Below are 15,580 nucleotides of genomic sequence, written 5' to 3'. Positions count from 1 at the left end.
GCAGATGGACCATTCTTTAGGATGGACCCATACGATAGCACAAAACAAGCCTCAACAAATTTAAGAGGACAGGAATTATTTCAAGTATCTTTTCTGACCACAATTGCATGAAACTAGAAATCAACCACAGAAAAATAAGGAAAGAAAGATTACATGGAAACTAAACAACATGCTGGATTTTCCAGGTGATGCAGTGATAAAGAATCCGCCTACTGATGCAAGAGATGTGGGTTCAATCCTTGGGTCAGGAAAATATCCTGGAGTAGGAAATAGCAACCCACTCCCACTCCAGTGTTCTTGCCTGGAAAAGCCCATGGACTGAGGAGCCTGATAGGCTGCAGTCCATGGGGTCGCTAAGAGTCAGACACGACTGAGCGACTTCACTTTCATTTTTCACTTTCACGCATTGGAGAAGCAAATGGCAACCCACTCCGGTGTTCTTGCCTGGAGAATCCCAGGGACAGGGGAGCCTGGTGGGCTGCCATCTATGGGGTTGCACAGAGTCGGACACGACTGAAGCAACTTAGCAGCCAATATTCTTGTCTGGAAAATCTCATGGACTGAGTAGCCTGGTGGGCTATAGTCCATGTGGTCATGAAGAGTCGACACAGCTGAGCAATTGAGTGCACACACACAAAAAAACATGCTACTAAGGGGAAAAAAAAAAATGGATCAATGATTAAATCAAGGAGGACATTTAAAAATACAAATGACAATGAAAACAGCCATACAAAATCTATAGAGTGCAGCAAAAGCAGTTCTTAAAGGGAAGTTCATAGTAAAGTAGGTCTTCTTCAAGAAACAAGAAAAACCTCAAATAAACAACCTAACCTACCACCTAAAAGAATTAGAAAAAGAAGAACAAAACCTAAAATCAGCAAAACGATGGACATAATAAATATCAGAGAGGAAATAAATATTTAAAAAATAGAAAAAAATCAATAAAACCAAAAGCTGGTTCTCTGAAAGGGTAAACAAAATTGACAAGCCTTTGGTTAGTCTTACCAAGAATAAAAGGAGAGAACCCAAATAAACAAAATAATAAATGAAAGAGGATAAGTAACAACTGATTCTACAGATACATAAATAAACCATGAACTGTATTTACTAACAAACTGGACAACCTATGAGAAATGGACAAGTTTCTAGACACATGTTGCTGCTGCTACTGCTGCAAAGTTGCTTCAGTCATGTCCGACTCTGTGTGACCCCATAGATGGCAGCCCACCAGGCTCCTCTGTGTGTGGGATTCTCCAGGCAAGAATACTGGAGTGGGTTGCCATTTCCTTCTCCATTCTACAGCACACCAAAACTGAACCAAGAAGACAAAGAAAATTAGAACAGACTGATCACTAGAAATGAAACAGAATCTGTAATTGAAAAAAAAAAAAAATCCCTACACACAAAAGTCCAGGATCAGATGGCTTCACAGGTGAACTTTACCCAACAACAAAGGAAGAGCTTATACCAATCCTCAAATTCTTCCAAAAGATTGAAGCAAAGGGAATATTCCCAAAGACATTCCATAAAGCCAACATCATCCTGATATCAAAACTAGTTAAAGATACTACCAAAAATGAAAATCATAGGACAATATCCTTGATGAATATAGATGCAAAAATTCTCAACAAAATATTAGCAAATTGAATCCAACAACACATTAAAAAAAAAAATCATGCACTATGATCAAGCTGGATTTATCCCAGGGTTACAAGTATGGTTTAACATACACAAATCAATTGATATGATCCATCATATCAATTAAAGAAAACACAAAAGCCACATGATCATCTTAATAAATACAGAAAAAGTATTTGATTAAACTGAACATCCATTCATGATAAAAAAAAAAAAACCTCTTAAGAAATTAAGTACAGAGGAAATAAATCTCAACAAGATGAAAATTATTTATGACAAACTGGAAGTATAAGTCTTTCATTCATGTCCAACTCTGCAACTTCATGGACTGTATGCAGACCATTAGGCTCCTCTGTCCATGGATTTTTACAGGCAAGAATACTGGAGTGAGTAGCTATTCCCTTTTCCAGGGAATCTTCCCAACCCAGGGATCATGCATTGCAGTCAGATTCTTTACCATCTGAGCCACCAGGGAAGCCCATTTATGACAAAGCATACGGCCAATATAATACTCAGTGGTGAAAAGCTGAAAGCCTTCCTGTTAAAATTTGGAGAAAGACAAGGATGCCCACTCTCACTACTTCTATGCAGCACAGTACTTGAAGTCCTAGCTACAGCCATAAGACAAGAAAAAGAAATCAAATTTATCCACATTTGGAGGGAAGAGGTAAAACTGTCACTATATGCAGATGATAATATATATACAAAACTGTAAAGACTCCACACAAAAACTAATAGAACTGGTAAATGAATTCAGCAAGGCATAAGGATACAAGATTGACACACTGAACCAAGTTATTTTTTATACTCATAATGAAACATTATAAAAGGAATGTAAAAACAAATCAAAATCACATCAAAAAAACTTAAAATACCCAGGAATAAACATAATCAAGGAGGTGAAAGATTTATAAAACATTAAAAGAGGAAACTAAACATGATCCAAAGAAATGCAAAAATATTCCATGCTCTTGGATTGGAAGAATTAATACTGTTAATACTGTTAAAATGGCCATACTACCCAAAGCAATCTACAGATTTAACAAGATCCCTATCAAATTACCCATAAATTTTTCATGAAACTAACAAATACAGCTAAAACTTATATGGAACCACAAGAAATCTAGAACTGCCAAAGCAATCCTGAGGATAAAGAACAAAGCAGGAGTCATAGCCCTCCCAGACTTCGGATGATAGTACAAAGCTATAGTTATCAAAATGGTGCAGTTTTGGCACAAAAATAGACTATGAATAAATGGAACAGAGAGCCAAGAAATAAATGCATACACCTTCAACACCTGTTAAAGTTAATCGTCAACAGAAGAGGCAAGACTTGTTTATTATATACAATGTATATTATAAAAGACAGTATCTTCAGTAAGTAGTTTTGGGAAAGTTGGACAGCTGTATGTAAATCACTGATGTTAGAACAACTCTCACACAAAAATAAACTCCAAATGGCTTCAAGACTTAAATATGACATGACACCATAAGACTCCTAGAAGAGAACACAGGTAAAACTTCCTCTCACATAATTGTACCAATGATTTCTTAGGTCAGTCTCCCAAGGTGATAGAAATAAAACCAAAAATAAACAAATGGGACCTAATCAAACTTATAAGCTTCTGCACAGCAAAGGAAACCATAAATAAAATGGAAAGACAACCTACAGACTGAAAGAAAACCTTTGAAATTGATGTGATTGACAAAGCCTTAATTTTCAAAATCTAAAAACAGCTTATATAATTCAACGACAAGCAAACCTGCTCAAAAAATGGACAGATGACTTAAATAGACATTTTTCCAAAGAAGACATACACAGATATATGCCAACAGATCTATACAAAGATACTTAACATTGCTAGTTATGAAATGAAAACTACAATAAGGTACCACTCAACATCAGTCATAATGACCATCATTGAAAAATACAAATAACAGATGTTGAAGAGGGTGTGGTGAAAAGGGAACATATGTACACTGTTGGTAGGAACGTAAACTGAGGCAATCACTGTGGCAAACAGTGGAGGGTCCTCAAAAAACTAAAAGTAAAGTTGCCAGCAGTTCAGTTCAGTTGCTCAGTCATGTCTGACTCTTTCAGACACCATGGACTGCAGAACGCCAGGCCTCCCTGTCCATCACCAACTTCCAGAGTTTACTCAAACTGATGTCCATTGAGTCAGTGATACCATTCAACCATCTCATCCTCTGTCATCCCTCTCTCCTCTTGCCTTCAATCTTTCCCAGCATCAGGGTTTTTTCAAATGAGTCAGTTCTTTGCATCAGGTGGCCAACATATTGGAGTTTCAGCTTCAACATCAGTCCTTCCAATGAACATCCAGGACTGATCTCCTTTAGGATGGCCTGGTTGGATCTCCTTGCAGTCCAAGGGACTCTCAAGAGTCTTCTCCAACACCACAATTCAAAAGCATCAATTCTTCAGTGCTCAGCTTTCTCTATAGTCCAACTCTAACATCCATACATAACCCCTGGAAAAACCATAGTCTTGACTAGACAGAACTTTGTTGGCAAAGTAATGTCTCTGCTTTTTAACATGTTGTCTAGGTTGGTCATAACTTTTCTTCCAAGGAGCAAGCATTTTTAATTTTATGGCCAATGGCAACATCTTCAGTGATTTTGGAAATCAAAAAAATAAAGTCTGTCACTGTTTCCACTGTTTCCCCATTTATTTGCCAAGAAGTGATGGGACCGGATGCCATGATCTTAGTTTTCTGAATGTTGAGCTTTAAGCCAACTTTTTCACTCTCCACTTTCACTTTCATCAAGAGGCTCTTTAGTTCTTCTTTGCTTTCTGCCATAAGGGTATTGTCATCTACATATCTGAGGTTATTGATATTTCTCCCAGCAATTTTGATTCCAGTTTTTGCTTCATCCAGCACAGCGTTTCTCATGATGTACCCTGCATATAACATAAATAAGCAAGGTGACAACATACAGCCTTGATGTCCTCATTTCCTGAATTGGAATCAGTCTGTTGTTCCATGTCCAGTTCTAACTGTTGCTTCCTGACCTGCATACAGCTTTCTTAGGAGGCAGGTCAGGTGGTCTGGTATTCTCATCTCTTTAAGAATTTTCTACAGTTTGTTGTGATCCACAGAGTCAACAGCTTTGTCATAGTCAATAAAGCAGAAGTAGATGTTTTTTTTTTTCTGGAATGCTCTTGTTTTTTCAATGATCCAATGGATGTTGGAAATCTGATCTCTGGTTCCTCTGCCTTTTCTAAGTCCAGCTTGGACATCTGGAAGTTCATGGTTCACATGCTATTGAAGCCTAGCTTGGAGAATTTTGAGCATTACTTTACTAGCATGTGAGATGAGTGCAATTGTGCAACAGTTAAAGCATTCTTTGACATTGCTTTTATTTGGGATTGGAATGAAAACTGATCTTTTCCAGTCCTGTGGCCACTGCTGAGTTTTCCAAATTTGCTGGCATATTGAGTGCAGCACTTTCAAAGCATCATCTTTTAGGATTTGAAATAGATCAACTGGAATTCCATCACCTCCACTAGCTTTGTTCATAGTGATGCTTCCTAAGGGCCACTTACCTTTGCATTCCAGGATGTCTGGTTCTAGGTGAGTGGTCACACCATAGTGATTATCTTGGTCATGAAGATTTTTTTTGTACAGTTCTTCTGTGTATTCTTGCCACCTCTTAATATCTTCTACTTCTGTTAGGTCCATACCATTTCTGTCCTTTATTGTGCTCATCTTTGCATGAAATATTCCCTAGGTACCTCTAATTTTCCTGAAAAGACCTCTAGTCTTTCCCATTCTATTGTTTTCCTCTATTTCTTTGCATTGATCACTGAGGAAGGCTTTCTTATTTCTTCTTGCTATTCTTTGAAACTCTGCATTCTAATGTGTTTATTTCTCCTTTTTTAAAAAATTTATTTTATTTTTAAACTTTACATAATTGTATTAGTTTTGCCAAATATCAAAATGAATCCACCACAGGTATACATGTGTTCTCCTTTGCCTTTCACTTCTCTTTTTCTCAGAGCTATTTGTAAGGCCTCCTCAGACAACCAGTTTGCCTTTTTCATTTATTTTTCTTGTATAGTCTTGATCCCTGCCTCCTGTATAATGTTACGAACCTCTGTCCATAGTTGTTCAGGCACTCTATCAGATCTAATCCCTTGAATTTATTTCTCACTTCCACTGTATAATCATAAGGGATTTGATTTAGGTCATACCTGAATGGTCTAGTGGTTTTCCCCTGCTTTCTTCATTTTAAGTCTAAAGTTGGCAATAAGGAGTTTATGATCTGAGCCACAGTCAGCTCCTGGTCTTATCTTTGCTGACTGTATAGAGCTTCTCCATGAGGTCGCTAAGAGTCAGACACGACTGAGTGACTTCCCTTTCACTTTTCACTTTCATGCACTGGAGAAGGAATTGGCAACCCACTCCAGTGTTCTTGCCTGGAGAATCCCAGGGATGGGGGAGCCTGGTGGGCTGCCGTCTATGGGGTCACACAGAGAGGGACACAACTGAAGCGACTTAGCAGCAGCATAGAGCTTCTCCATCTTTGACTGCAAAGAATATAATCAATCTGATTTTGGTATTGACCATCTGGTGATGACCATGTGTAAAGTTGTCATATGATCCTGCAATCCCACTCCTGGGTATACATCCAAAGACAACTGATTTGAAATGAAACATGCACCCTGTGTTCACTGCATTACTATTTACAGTAGTCAAGACATAGAAACAATCTAAATGTCCATCAACAGATAAATGGATAAAGAAGATGTAGTATACACACACACATATATAATGGTATACTGAAAGTATACACACACGCGCGCACATATAATGGAATACTGATCAACCATAAAAAGAATGAAATAATGCAGCATGAAAATTGCAGCAACATGAATGGGCCTAGAGATTATCATACTAAGTGAAGTAAATCAGAAAGAGAAAGACAAACATCATATCACTTACATGTGGAATCTAAGATATGATACAAATAAACTTATCTACAAAATAGAAACAGACTCACAGAGAGAACAGACCTGTGGTTGCCAAGGGGAAGAAGGGTGGGGGAGGGGTGGACTGGGAGTCTGGGGTGAGCAGATGGAAACTATTATACTGAGAGTGGATAACCGGATCCTACTGCATAGCACAGGGAATGGTATTCCATAGTCTGTAACAAGCCATAATGGCATATAATATGAAAAAGAATATATATGCACATATATATTCATATACACATATATAGCAATGGCATACAATATGAAAAGAATATATATGCACATATATATTCATATATGCATATATACATATATAGCATTCTATATATATGAAACTGAATCACTTTGCTGTACAGCAGAAATCAACACAACTGTACTAAATCAACTATACATCAATAAAATAAATTTAAAAAGTCTTCATTCAATCTCTTTCTTCTAGTCAATTTTAAAAATAATCATTCCAATTAATTCACAGAATAAATGCAACTGAGACTTAATCTGTTAAGACATTACTGAATTACTCCTGGAAGCCCTAGTTGCTTGCACAGGCTCACTAAAAGCATTTCACACTCCTGTATAATAGAGTAGAAGATTCAACTTTACCTGAATAAACTACTAAGTACCAGTTCAGATCGATCGTCTTCATTTCATTTCCTTGTCTACTAACATTGATGTGGTGTTCATTCGCCCTATGGAATAGGGAAGAGAAAAAAATGCAGTAGAAAGAATTAGGTAAAGACAAAAAAAAAAAAAAAAAAACCCTCAATTTAGGAGACATGGTTTATGCTGGAAAACAATTCCCAGCTCATGGGGCCTGGTGTCCCTCTATCTTATAAAAATTCAACTTGAATCATGAGTTTCAGTTCTCAAACTGTCTACGAGGAAGCTGCTGAGGGTAAGACATGGGGACAGACCATGGTGGGGTCATATTCCACCAGCAAGAAACTTTTTCTTCAGGGAAACTCCGTGAGGGTTAGAAGAGGAGGCTGAACAAGCTCCACCGCCCTCCCTGGCTCTGTGGGAATGGGAAGGAGCTTCCTGTCGACTTTCAGCACTTTGGGTCAGACCAGGAATCACTCACCAGTCTAAAAGCCACCAATCCTGCAGGACATAGGCAACCTGGGAGCAGGAAACAACAGTCACTCACACACTGATGTTACTGAACCCTCACATCCTGCTCACTAGGATGGGGGACGGAAAGGCTCCAGAGCATGGAGACGGTCCTTCCAGCTCAGGTCTGTGCCAAGCCCCACACCCCAAATGACCACAGGACAGGGGAGGGCATGCTGCATTTTAATATCTCCAAAAGACATTCTTATTTTCCTAGAAGCTCTCTGTCATGTACACACAACACCAGTAAAGCTCACTTATTTAGCTCCCCACAAAAAATGCTTTTCAATGCAAATCCAGATGAACTGCAAATACAGTAATAATAGTGTAAATGTTGGAGTTTTTCAAATGAAAGAAACTTAACAGGTACTGTGATGGTCAGTTTTCTATGTCAGCTTGGCCAGGCCAGTCTCCAGTGATTCAGTCACTGGTCTAGACATTGCCATGAAGGTATTTTGTGAATGTGGTTCACATCCATCATGAGCATGGAAGTAAAGGGGATCACCCTCAACACTGTGGTGGCCTCATCCAGTCAGTTAGCCCTGAAGAGAAAAACCTGAGGCTTCCCGGAGGAGGAAGAAATTCTGCCTCAAGACAGCAGGGTCAGCTCTTGCCTGAGGTTCCAGCCTGCAGGCCTGCCTTCCTGATTTCACACTTACCAAGCTAGATCCCACAGCCTCATGGGCCAGTTCTTTAAATATCTTCATATACATACTAAGAATAATGATAAATAAAGTATAAGTGAAGTGAAGTGAAGTGAAGTCGCTCAGTCGTGTGTGACTCTTTGCGACCCCATGGACTATAGCCTATCAGACTCCTCTGTCCATGTGATTTTCCAGACAAGAGTGCTGGAGTGGATTGACATTTCCTTCTCCAGGGGATCTTCCTGACCCAGGAATTGAACTGGCGTCTCCAGCATTGCAGGCAGATGCTTTACCATCTGAGCCACCAGGGAAGCCCATATAAAGTACAAATAATATGTAAATACCAAACTGAGGGCACAAACCAAAATAAATGTCCTTATTTACCTGAGCTGCGATGTTCACTAGAATAAGGAAAATGATGATAGACCAGTGAGTACCAGCTGTGAAGTAATTCTTGTAGGTCTTACAACCAACTTGTCCCTTTGAATAGTCCTCCAGGGGTAGTTTAACCAGTATATCCTCAGTCTGTGAGGGGAAAAATGTCAGTGAGAGATAAAACATTAAGTAATTAATCCCCAAATATCAAAAGTTCAACAGTAACTTTCATTGCAAAAAGGTGGGGACACACACAAAACTCATATGCTGGCAGGAGTGAAAGAGTCTGTCTTCTAAAGAGAAGGGTGTGGAAATACCTAGAAAAACCACATATGCATTTATGCTTGGACCCAGCCATCCCATTCCTAGGAATCCATTAGGGAAAAAAAAAAAAAAAAAACATCATCTGCATGAGGCTATTCACGGTTGGCTAGTTTTGCTTAAAGTCAATCATGACTCTCAACACAAGCACACCATACCCAATTCAAGTATAAATGCAGAAGCTTGTTCAAAATAATACACAAAATGATATTGAACTAATGTTTAGCTTGTAATCTTTTATTTTGTCACTCAATGATGGAAACATAAAACATAACTGAGCCTCAAAATACTAGTCAAATACAGTAAACTGAGCTTGCACAGCAAGTTGGAGTAAGGTGAATCTGGGTAGCAGGGGACAGCATGTGATCAAAATCTATGTGGTTCCTGAATTTCAGAGAGGGATTCCTGAGTGTGGAATGTGAGGGACTAATCTGAACACTTATCAGAATCATCCAGGCTCCTGGGTTTGGATATCGAGGAGGACCTGTGTATGTATAACTGGAGCAGATTGAAGGCCCACAAGGCCACCAAGAGCAGATGGATCTGGACATGTTGCAGGATGAGAAACTCACATCGTGGTCCTCTGGGGCTGCATCTTTCATTGACTGTGTAAAGGACTCTTGAGGCTGGTCTGGAGACTTGGAAGATGGTTCAGGCTCCTCAGTCTTCTTTGAAAGGGAGTCAGAATCTATTCTGGATTTCAGGAACTCAGTGTAAGGCCCCTTTTCCACCATTTCACCCTAAAATTAAAAAAAAAAAAAATCGAAAGGCATGTATTTGCATTTGTTAATACTAACCTAATATAAATGCTAATCAAGAGAAGTAAACGGATCTTAAGTTATGATTTTTGTAAGAAAGTGATCATTAGGTCTGAAATTCTGGAGGACAAATCTAGTTCGGTTCAGCTTGACATAGAACTGAGCATTGTGTTCTCTGCCAAACGCTGTGTTAGGTGCTGGGGTATATGAAAGAAATATGTTCTCATGTGTTAAAGATGGATATCATTAACATAAGAAATGGCAGGCCACTCCAGTATTCTTGGAAAATCCCATGGACAAAGGAGCTGGGTGGGCTACAGTCCATGGGGTTGCAAAGAGTCAGACATGACTGAGCAACTAAACAACAACATGTTTGAGAAATCTGAGCCCCACATTCCTAGGGGAGTGGAGAATCTACACATGGAACTACTTCTATGGAGTTAGAGATTGTACATTTTAATAATCTTTCCCAGAGTAGAACTTCACTTGATAAGTGAGGAATCTGGCCACGGGCCTGTGGAGCAGACAAGGGTTTAGGACACTGTTGCTGAGGCCCAGAGGCAAACAAGCCAAGACTGAAGCATCAACCAACCAGTAAGCCTGAAATATTCTCATTTATCTCCAGTCCACCACCAACCACACTAGGAGTTGTGGATTGAATGGTGGCCCCCCAAAAGTACGTTCAAGCCCTAAACATGACATCTGTGGGTATGACGTTATTTAGATACAGGCTCTTTGCAGATGTAATCAAGTAAAGATAAGGTCAGACTGGAACAGGGTGACCCTACATCCAGTAATACTCATGGCCTTATGAGAAAAGACCCAGACAGACACGGGGACAATGGCCATGTGACATTAGAGGCAGAAACCACAGTGCTGCAGTTAGAAGCCAAGGAACACCAAGGGAAGCAGATGAGCACCAGAGGCTGGAGGGAAGGATTCTCCCCCCTGGAGTCTTCAGTGGGAGAATGGCCCTGCCAGTACCTGGATTTGGGACCCATAGCCTCCAGAACAGGGAAATGACAAATTTCTGTTGTTTTAATTCACCCAGTTTGCGGCGCTTTGTTACAGCAGCTCTAGAAACTGACATCCTAGCTTAAGCCCATGCTGCTGTCTCCTCAGCATTACTAAGACTTGTAACTGCTTCTGCTGTTACCCCTCCAGTGCATCATAGGACTCTCTTAACTCTCACATCAGACCACATCCCTCCTCTGCTCTGGACCATCCAAGGCTTCCATCCCACTTCCGGTCCCCTGCCCATTGCTCAGAGACCAGCTCCCTCCTGTCCCCCTGCTCACTCTCCTCAGACACACTGGTCTTCCTGATGTTCCTCAAACCTGCCAGGTCAGCCTCATCCTGAGGACCCCCTGCTTCAGACCCCCTCCCCCAGGTGACTGTGTGGCCTCCACCTTCATGTCACTCAGACCCCATGAGGCAGCAGCTCCTCAAAGAGGCCAGGATATCACCCTTTCTGTCACACCCATCCCCATAAGAACGGGAGCCCCGTGAAGGCAGGGCCTTGACCTCCTGCTGCACAGGCTCCCACATGGATCAGGCACATAGAGACCTGCGGAGAGCTGCCCGTGAGAACGGGGTCCTTTGTCCGAAGGACACAGCTCTGGGAGCTGCCTCAGTCCTTGAGGGTTTGCTTGCAAACATAGCTCTCTGTCCCGCCACCCCAGAGATTACGCGCTTATTTACTGCAGGCACCTGGAGTTCTGTGCAAACTTCTCACGCACAGAGAAATGTTATCTGGTGTAAGAAATAATAACAGGGTGCCATTCCCATGCTCTCAAGATTTCTTGTGACTGTTTGTAAGATGTATAGGTCAAACAAAGAAAATGTTAACTGTCTTGTCTTTCTCATGCTCTTCTGTATAAATATGAGATGCTGAATAAAGTTGGTGTCAGACTGCGTCCCTTCGTGGAGACGTGTCTGAACCTCTCGACCCCATCTTTGTTGTAGATTTCTCTTGCTTTAGTTTCTTTTCTCAGCCCCGCCGTGCACGTTCTCGGGACCTGATGGACTTTGCCGGCTGGCACTGGCAGAGACCTGCACAGGGAGACCAGCAACTGGAGACACCAGCAGAGTGGGCATCTCTGACCCAGGTGCTCGGCTACCCAGCCTCACTTCTGGTGCTAATGGAAGATATTTAGCAAACTGCGTTTGACTATAACATGGTTACAATGGGTCTTAGTATCTATAATTTCCAAATTAGTATACTCTGACTCAAATCCTGGAAGGGGAAAACAAAATCTTGTATATAATATAGCATTATTATCCTTAACAAATTTCATTAGAACAGTGATGACTCAGTAATTCTACAGTAGCAATTTTATACACTTTAGGGTTTATGTGGCTTAGAGCATAATAGTGACATTTCTATGGTCTTTGAATTCATCCTCAGGGCATGAGTACCACCAGCTCTGGGAAGAAGGGGGCAAAAAACTGAGGGAGAAGAGGGCATTTATCATGACTCCGAGGAGAGTGCTAGCAAGCTCCACAGATGTCTAGAAACTACTTACATTTTCCAATTGCAGAATCTTACTTGCAGCTTTTAGGTACTGCAACTGATGAGTCACTAAAATTGTGACCTTATCTTTCAAGGCTTGGCAAATACACCTACAAATATAAAAGGTATGGCATGCAAAAGCACATTAATGGGGATATACCAAAGTAAAAATTTATACATTTAAAACATAGTGAGACAAAGACAACATAATAGTCAAAAATCTGCACTTTAAATACCCAATAAATGACAAAATTTAATACAAACATAAATCAATGAATTTGGCAAGGTCTTAAAATTCATCAGCAGCAAGCTTGACTCCAGCTCCACTAAAAAATATTCTAAAAAGCAATCCAGTGTAGGAGGCGCCAAGAGCTAACTTCTTTTACCTAAAACTCAGCTAAGCATTTATATATTTCATAAGAAAAGCAATTGAGCAACACTGAGATTCCAAAACTCAACTGAACTAAAACACTGTTATTTCTATGTGAGAATAGGAGAACAGGAATCTATGTCATATAAAAATGGTACAGGATGCTTGGGGCTGGTGCACTGGGATGACCCAGAGGGATGGTACAGGGAGGGAGGTAGGAGGGGGGTTCATGATGGGGAACATGTGTACACCTGTGGCAGATTCATGTTGACGTATGGAAAAACCAATACAATATTGTAAAGTAATTGGCCTCCAATTAAAAGAAATAAATTTATGTTAAAAAAACAAAATTATTTAACTCCTTGAAAAAAAAGTGTACATTTTTAGGCAGTTTTCTATGCGATTATTTATGATTTACGATGTACAGATGAACAACAAAAATGAATAGTTTCTTGATAACCTTTGCCAGAGTGCATATTTTAGACCCTTCCCCCCAAATAATATTAGACAGAAAATGAACGCTGGCATGGCCTCAACATGCCCTTCAACATTCCCAGTCCCATTCAGGAAGCAGTTCTTCTTTCATTAGGACTGAACACCTTCCAAACATGGAAATGAAAGAACGGAACCCAAATGGCCCAAATCGGAGTGGAAATCAACCAACAAATCAAAAGACATACCAACTCTCTTAGCCAAGACCCCTGTGTGGTCAGACCACCCAAGATGGCTCTTCTCTTGTCCTCTCTACATCCCCTGCCTGACCAGTGCCTGCTTCAACTACACCTCCTCATGTGACTGACCTTCCTATATGTTTGTCCCAGAGCCCAGCGAATGGCTGTTCTAGCTTTAGATCAGAACCCTCCACTATGCTTGTCAAAGGGGCAGGAGGGGCATGACCCTCTGCTGGTTTCCATGGTAACCAACAAGCCAACTGGATGTCAATTCCCCTGAAACTGGTAATTACCTCCTGCCTGTTAAGAGCAACAGCTGCTGCCAAGTTCTGCCAAGGTGTAACCCAACAATCCCCTCAGTGTCCTTCACATTATTAAATGTGTCCTTTCACAGTAACCCCTCAATCTGCTCCTCATTTTATTTTTTTATTTTTTTTAATTTTATTTTATTTTTAAACTTTACAATATTGTATTAGTTTTACCAAATATCGAAATGAATCTGCCACAGGGACTCAACCCGTTTCATCCTACTGGGTCCACAACTCCTCCAGGAAGTTATAGCCTGGGTCCAGGACTCTGGTGACCATAGGCAGGGCTCCAGAGAGGTAACCTGGGAGCCCAAGCCCCTCGCAGAGCAAATCTCAGAAACAAGGGCCAGAGCTCAGCCTGTGAGTGAGTCAGATGGAGAGTCTGGAGGCAGCAGACTGAAGCTCAGTCCTTCTCATGAGACTGACGAAGTCAGACGAGCTACTAAACCTCAGTTTCTCCATCTCAACAACGTCAATGACAACTCACCCACATGTTCTGAGAAATCAAACCATCAATCCGCCCAGTAAAAGTCATCCCCCTTCCCCACTCTTCCCTAACCACAGGCTGTCATGTACTTTGGACTCAGGACAGAAAAGTCCTAAGTGGACACTCTGGACACTGGTTCTGTGATCAGAGGATCACACCCTAGGATGGAGACACAAACACCATCAATTCATTAAATCCAAAAGGATTCATTTTTACCCTTTGAGATGTAGGAAAACCACTAGACCATTCAGGTATGACCTAAATCAAATCCCTTATGCTTATACAGTGGAAGTGAGATAGATTTAAGGGACTATATCCGATAGATAGAGTACCTGATGAACTGTGGATGGAGGTTCGTAACATTGTACAGGAAACAGGGATCAAGACCATCCCCATGGAAAAGAAATGCAAAAGCAAAATGGCTGTCTGGGGAGGTCTTACAAATACCTGTGAAAAGAAGAGAAGCGAAAAGGAAAGATTCAGAACTCTGAATGCAGAGTTCCAAAGAATAGCAAGAAGAAATAAGAAAGCCTTCCTCAGCGATCAGTGCAAAGAAGTAGAGGAAAACAACAGAATGGGAAAGACTAGAGATCTCTTCAAGAAAATTAGAGATATCAAGAGAACATATGCAAAGATGGGCTCGATAAAGGACAGAAATGGTATGGACCTAATAGAAGCAGAAGATATTAAGAAGAGGTGGCAAGAATACACAGAAGAACTGTACAAAAAAGATCTTCATGATCAAGATAATCACTATGGTGTGATCACTGACCTAGAGCCAGACATCCTGGAATGTGAAGTCAAGTGGGCCTTAGAAAGCATCACTATGAGCAAAGCTAGTGGAGGTGATGGAATTCCAGTTGAGCCATTTCAAATCCTGAAAGATGATGCTATGAAAGTGCTGCACTCAATACACCAGCAAATTTGGAAAACTCAGCAGTGGCCACAGGACTGGAAAAGATCAGTTTTCATTCCAAACCGAAAGAAAGGCAATGCCAAAGAATGCTCAAACTACCACACAATTGCACTCATTTCACATGCTAGTAAAGTAATGCTCAAAATTCTCCAAGCCAGGCTTCAGCAATATGTGAACTGTGAACTTCCAGATATGCAAGCTGGATTTAGGAAAGGCAGAGGAACCAGAGACCAAATTGCCAACCTCTGCTGGATCATTAAAAAAGCAAGAGAGTTCCAGAAAAACATCTATTTCTGCTTTATTGAATATGCCAAAGCCTTTGACTGTGTGGATCACAATAAACTGTGGAAAATTCTTCAAGAGACAGGAATACCAGACTACCTGACCTGTCTCTTGAGAAATTTATATGCACATCAGGAAACAACAGTCAGAACTAGACATGGAACAACAGACTGGTTCCAAATAGGAAAAGGAGTA

At 40.6% G+C, this 15,580-nt stretch overlaps 1 protein-coding gene across 2 annotated transcripts in view; it reads right to left on the bottom strand.

Moving 5' to 3' along the window:
* LOC133258050 (ATP-binding cassette sub-family C member 4-like) overlaps positions 1–15,580 on the bottom strand; it is a 334,436-nt gene that overhangs the window by 63,210 nt on the left and 255,646 nt on the right. Inside the window, exons 14-18 of one of the 2 annotated variants that reach the window (XM_061434385.1) lie at positions 12,365–12,461; positions 9,654–9,821; positions 8,770–8,910; positions 7,713–7,750; positions 7,235–7,320 (exon numbers count right to left, since the gene is read on the bottom strand). The exons of the other annotated variant lie outside the window; for it this stretch is intronic. Coding sequence (XP_061290369.1) covers positions 7,235–7,320; positions 7,713–7,750; positions 8,770–8,910; positions 9,654–9,821; positions 12,365–12,461 — 530 coding nt within the window. The remainder of the gene's footprint in view (positions 1–7,234; positions 7,321–7,712; positions 7,751–8,769; positions 8,911–9,653; positions 9,822–12,364; positions 12,462–15,580) is intronic. 2 annotated transcript variants of the gene reach the window in all.

This window comes from Bos javanicus, chromosome 12, assembly GCF_032452875.1.
Source record: "Bos javanicus breed banteng chromosome 12, ARS-OSU_banteng_1.0, whole genome shotgun sequence".
In the NCBI taxonomy this organism is placed as follows: Eukaryota; Metazoa; Chordata; class Mammalia; order Artiodactyla; family Bovidae; genus Bos; species Bos javanicus.
Note: the sequence above shows the minus strand (reverse complement) of the source record. Positions and strands in the feature narration are given on the sequence as shown.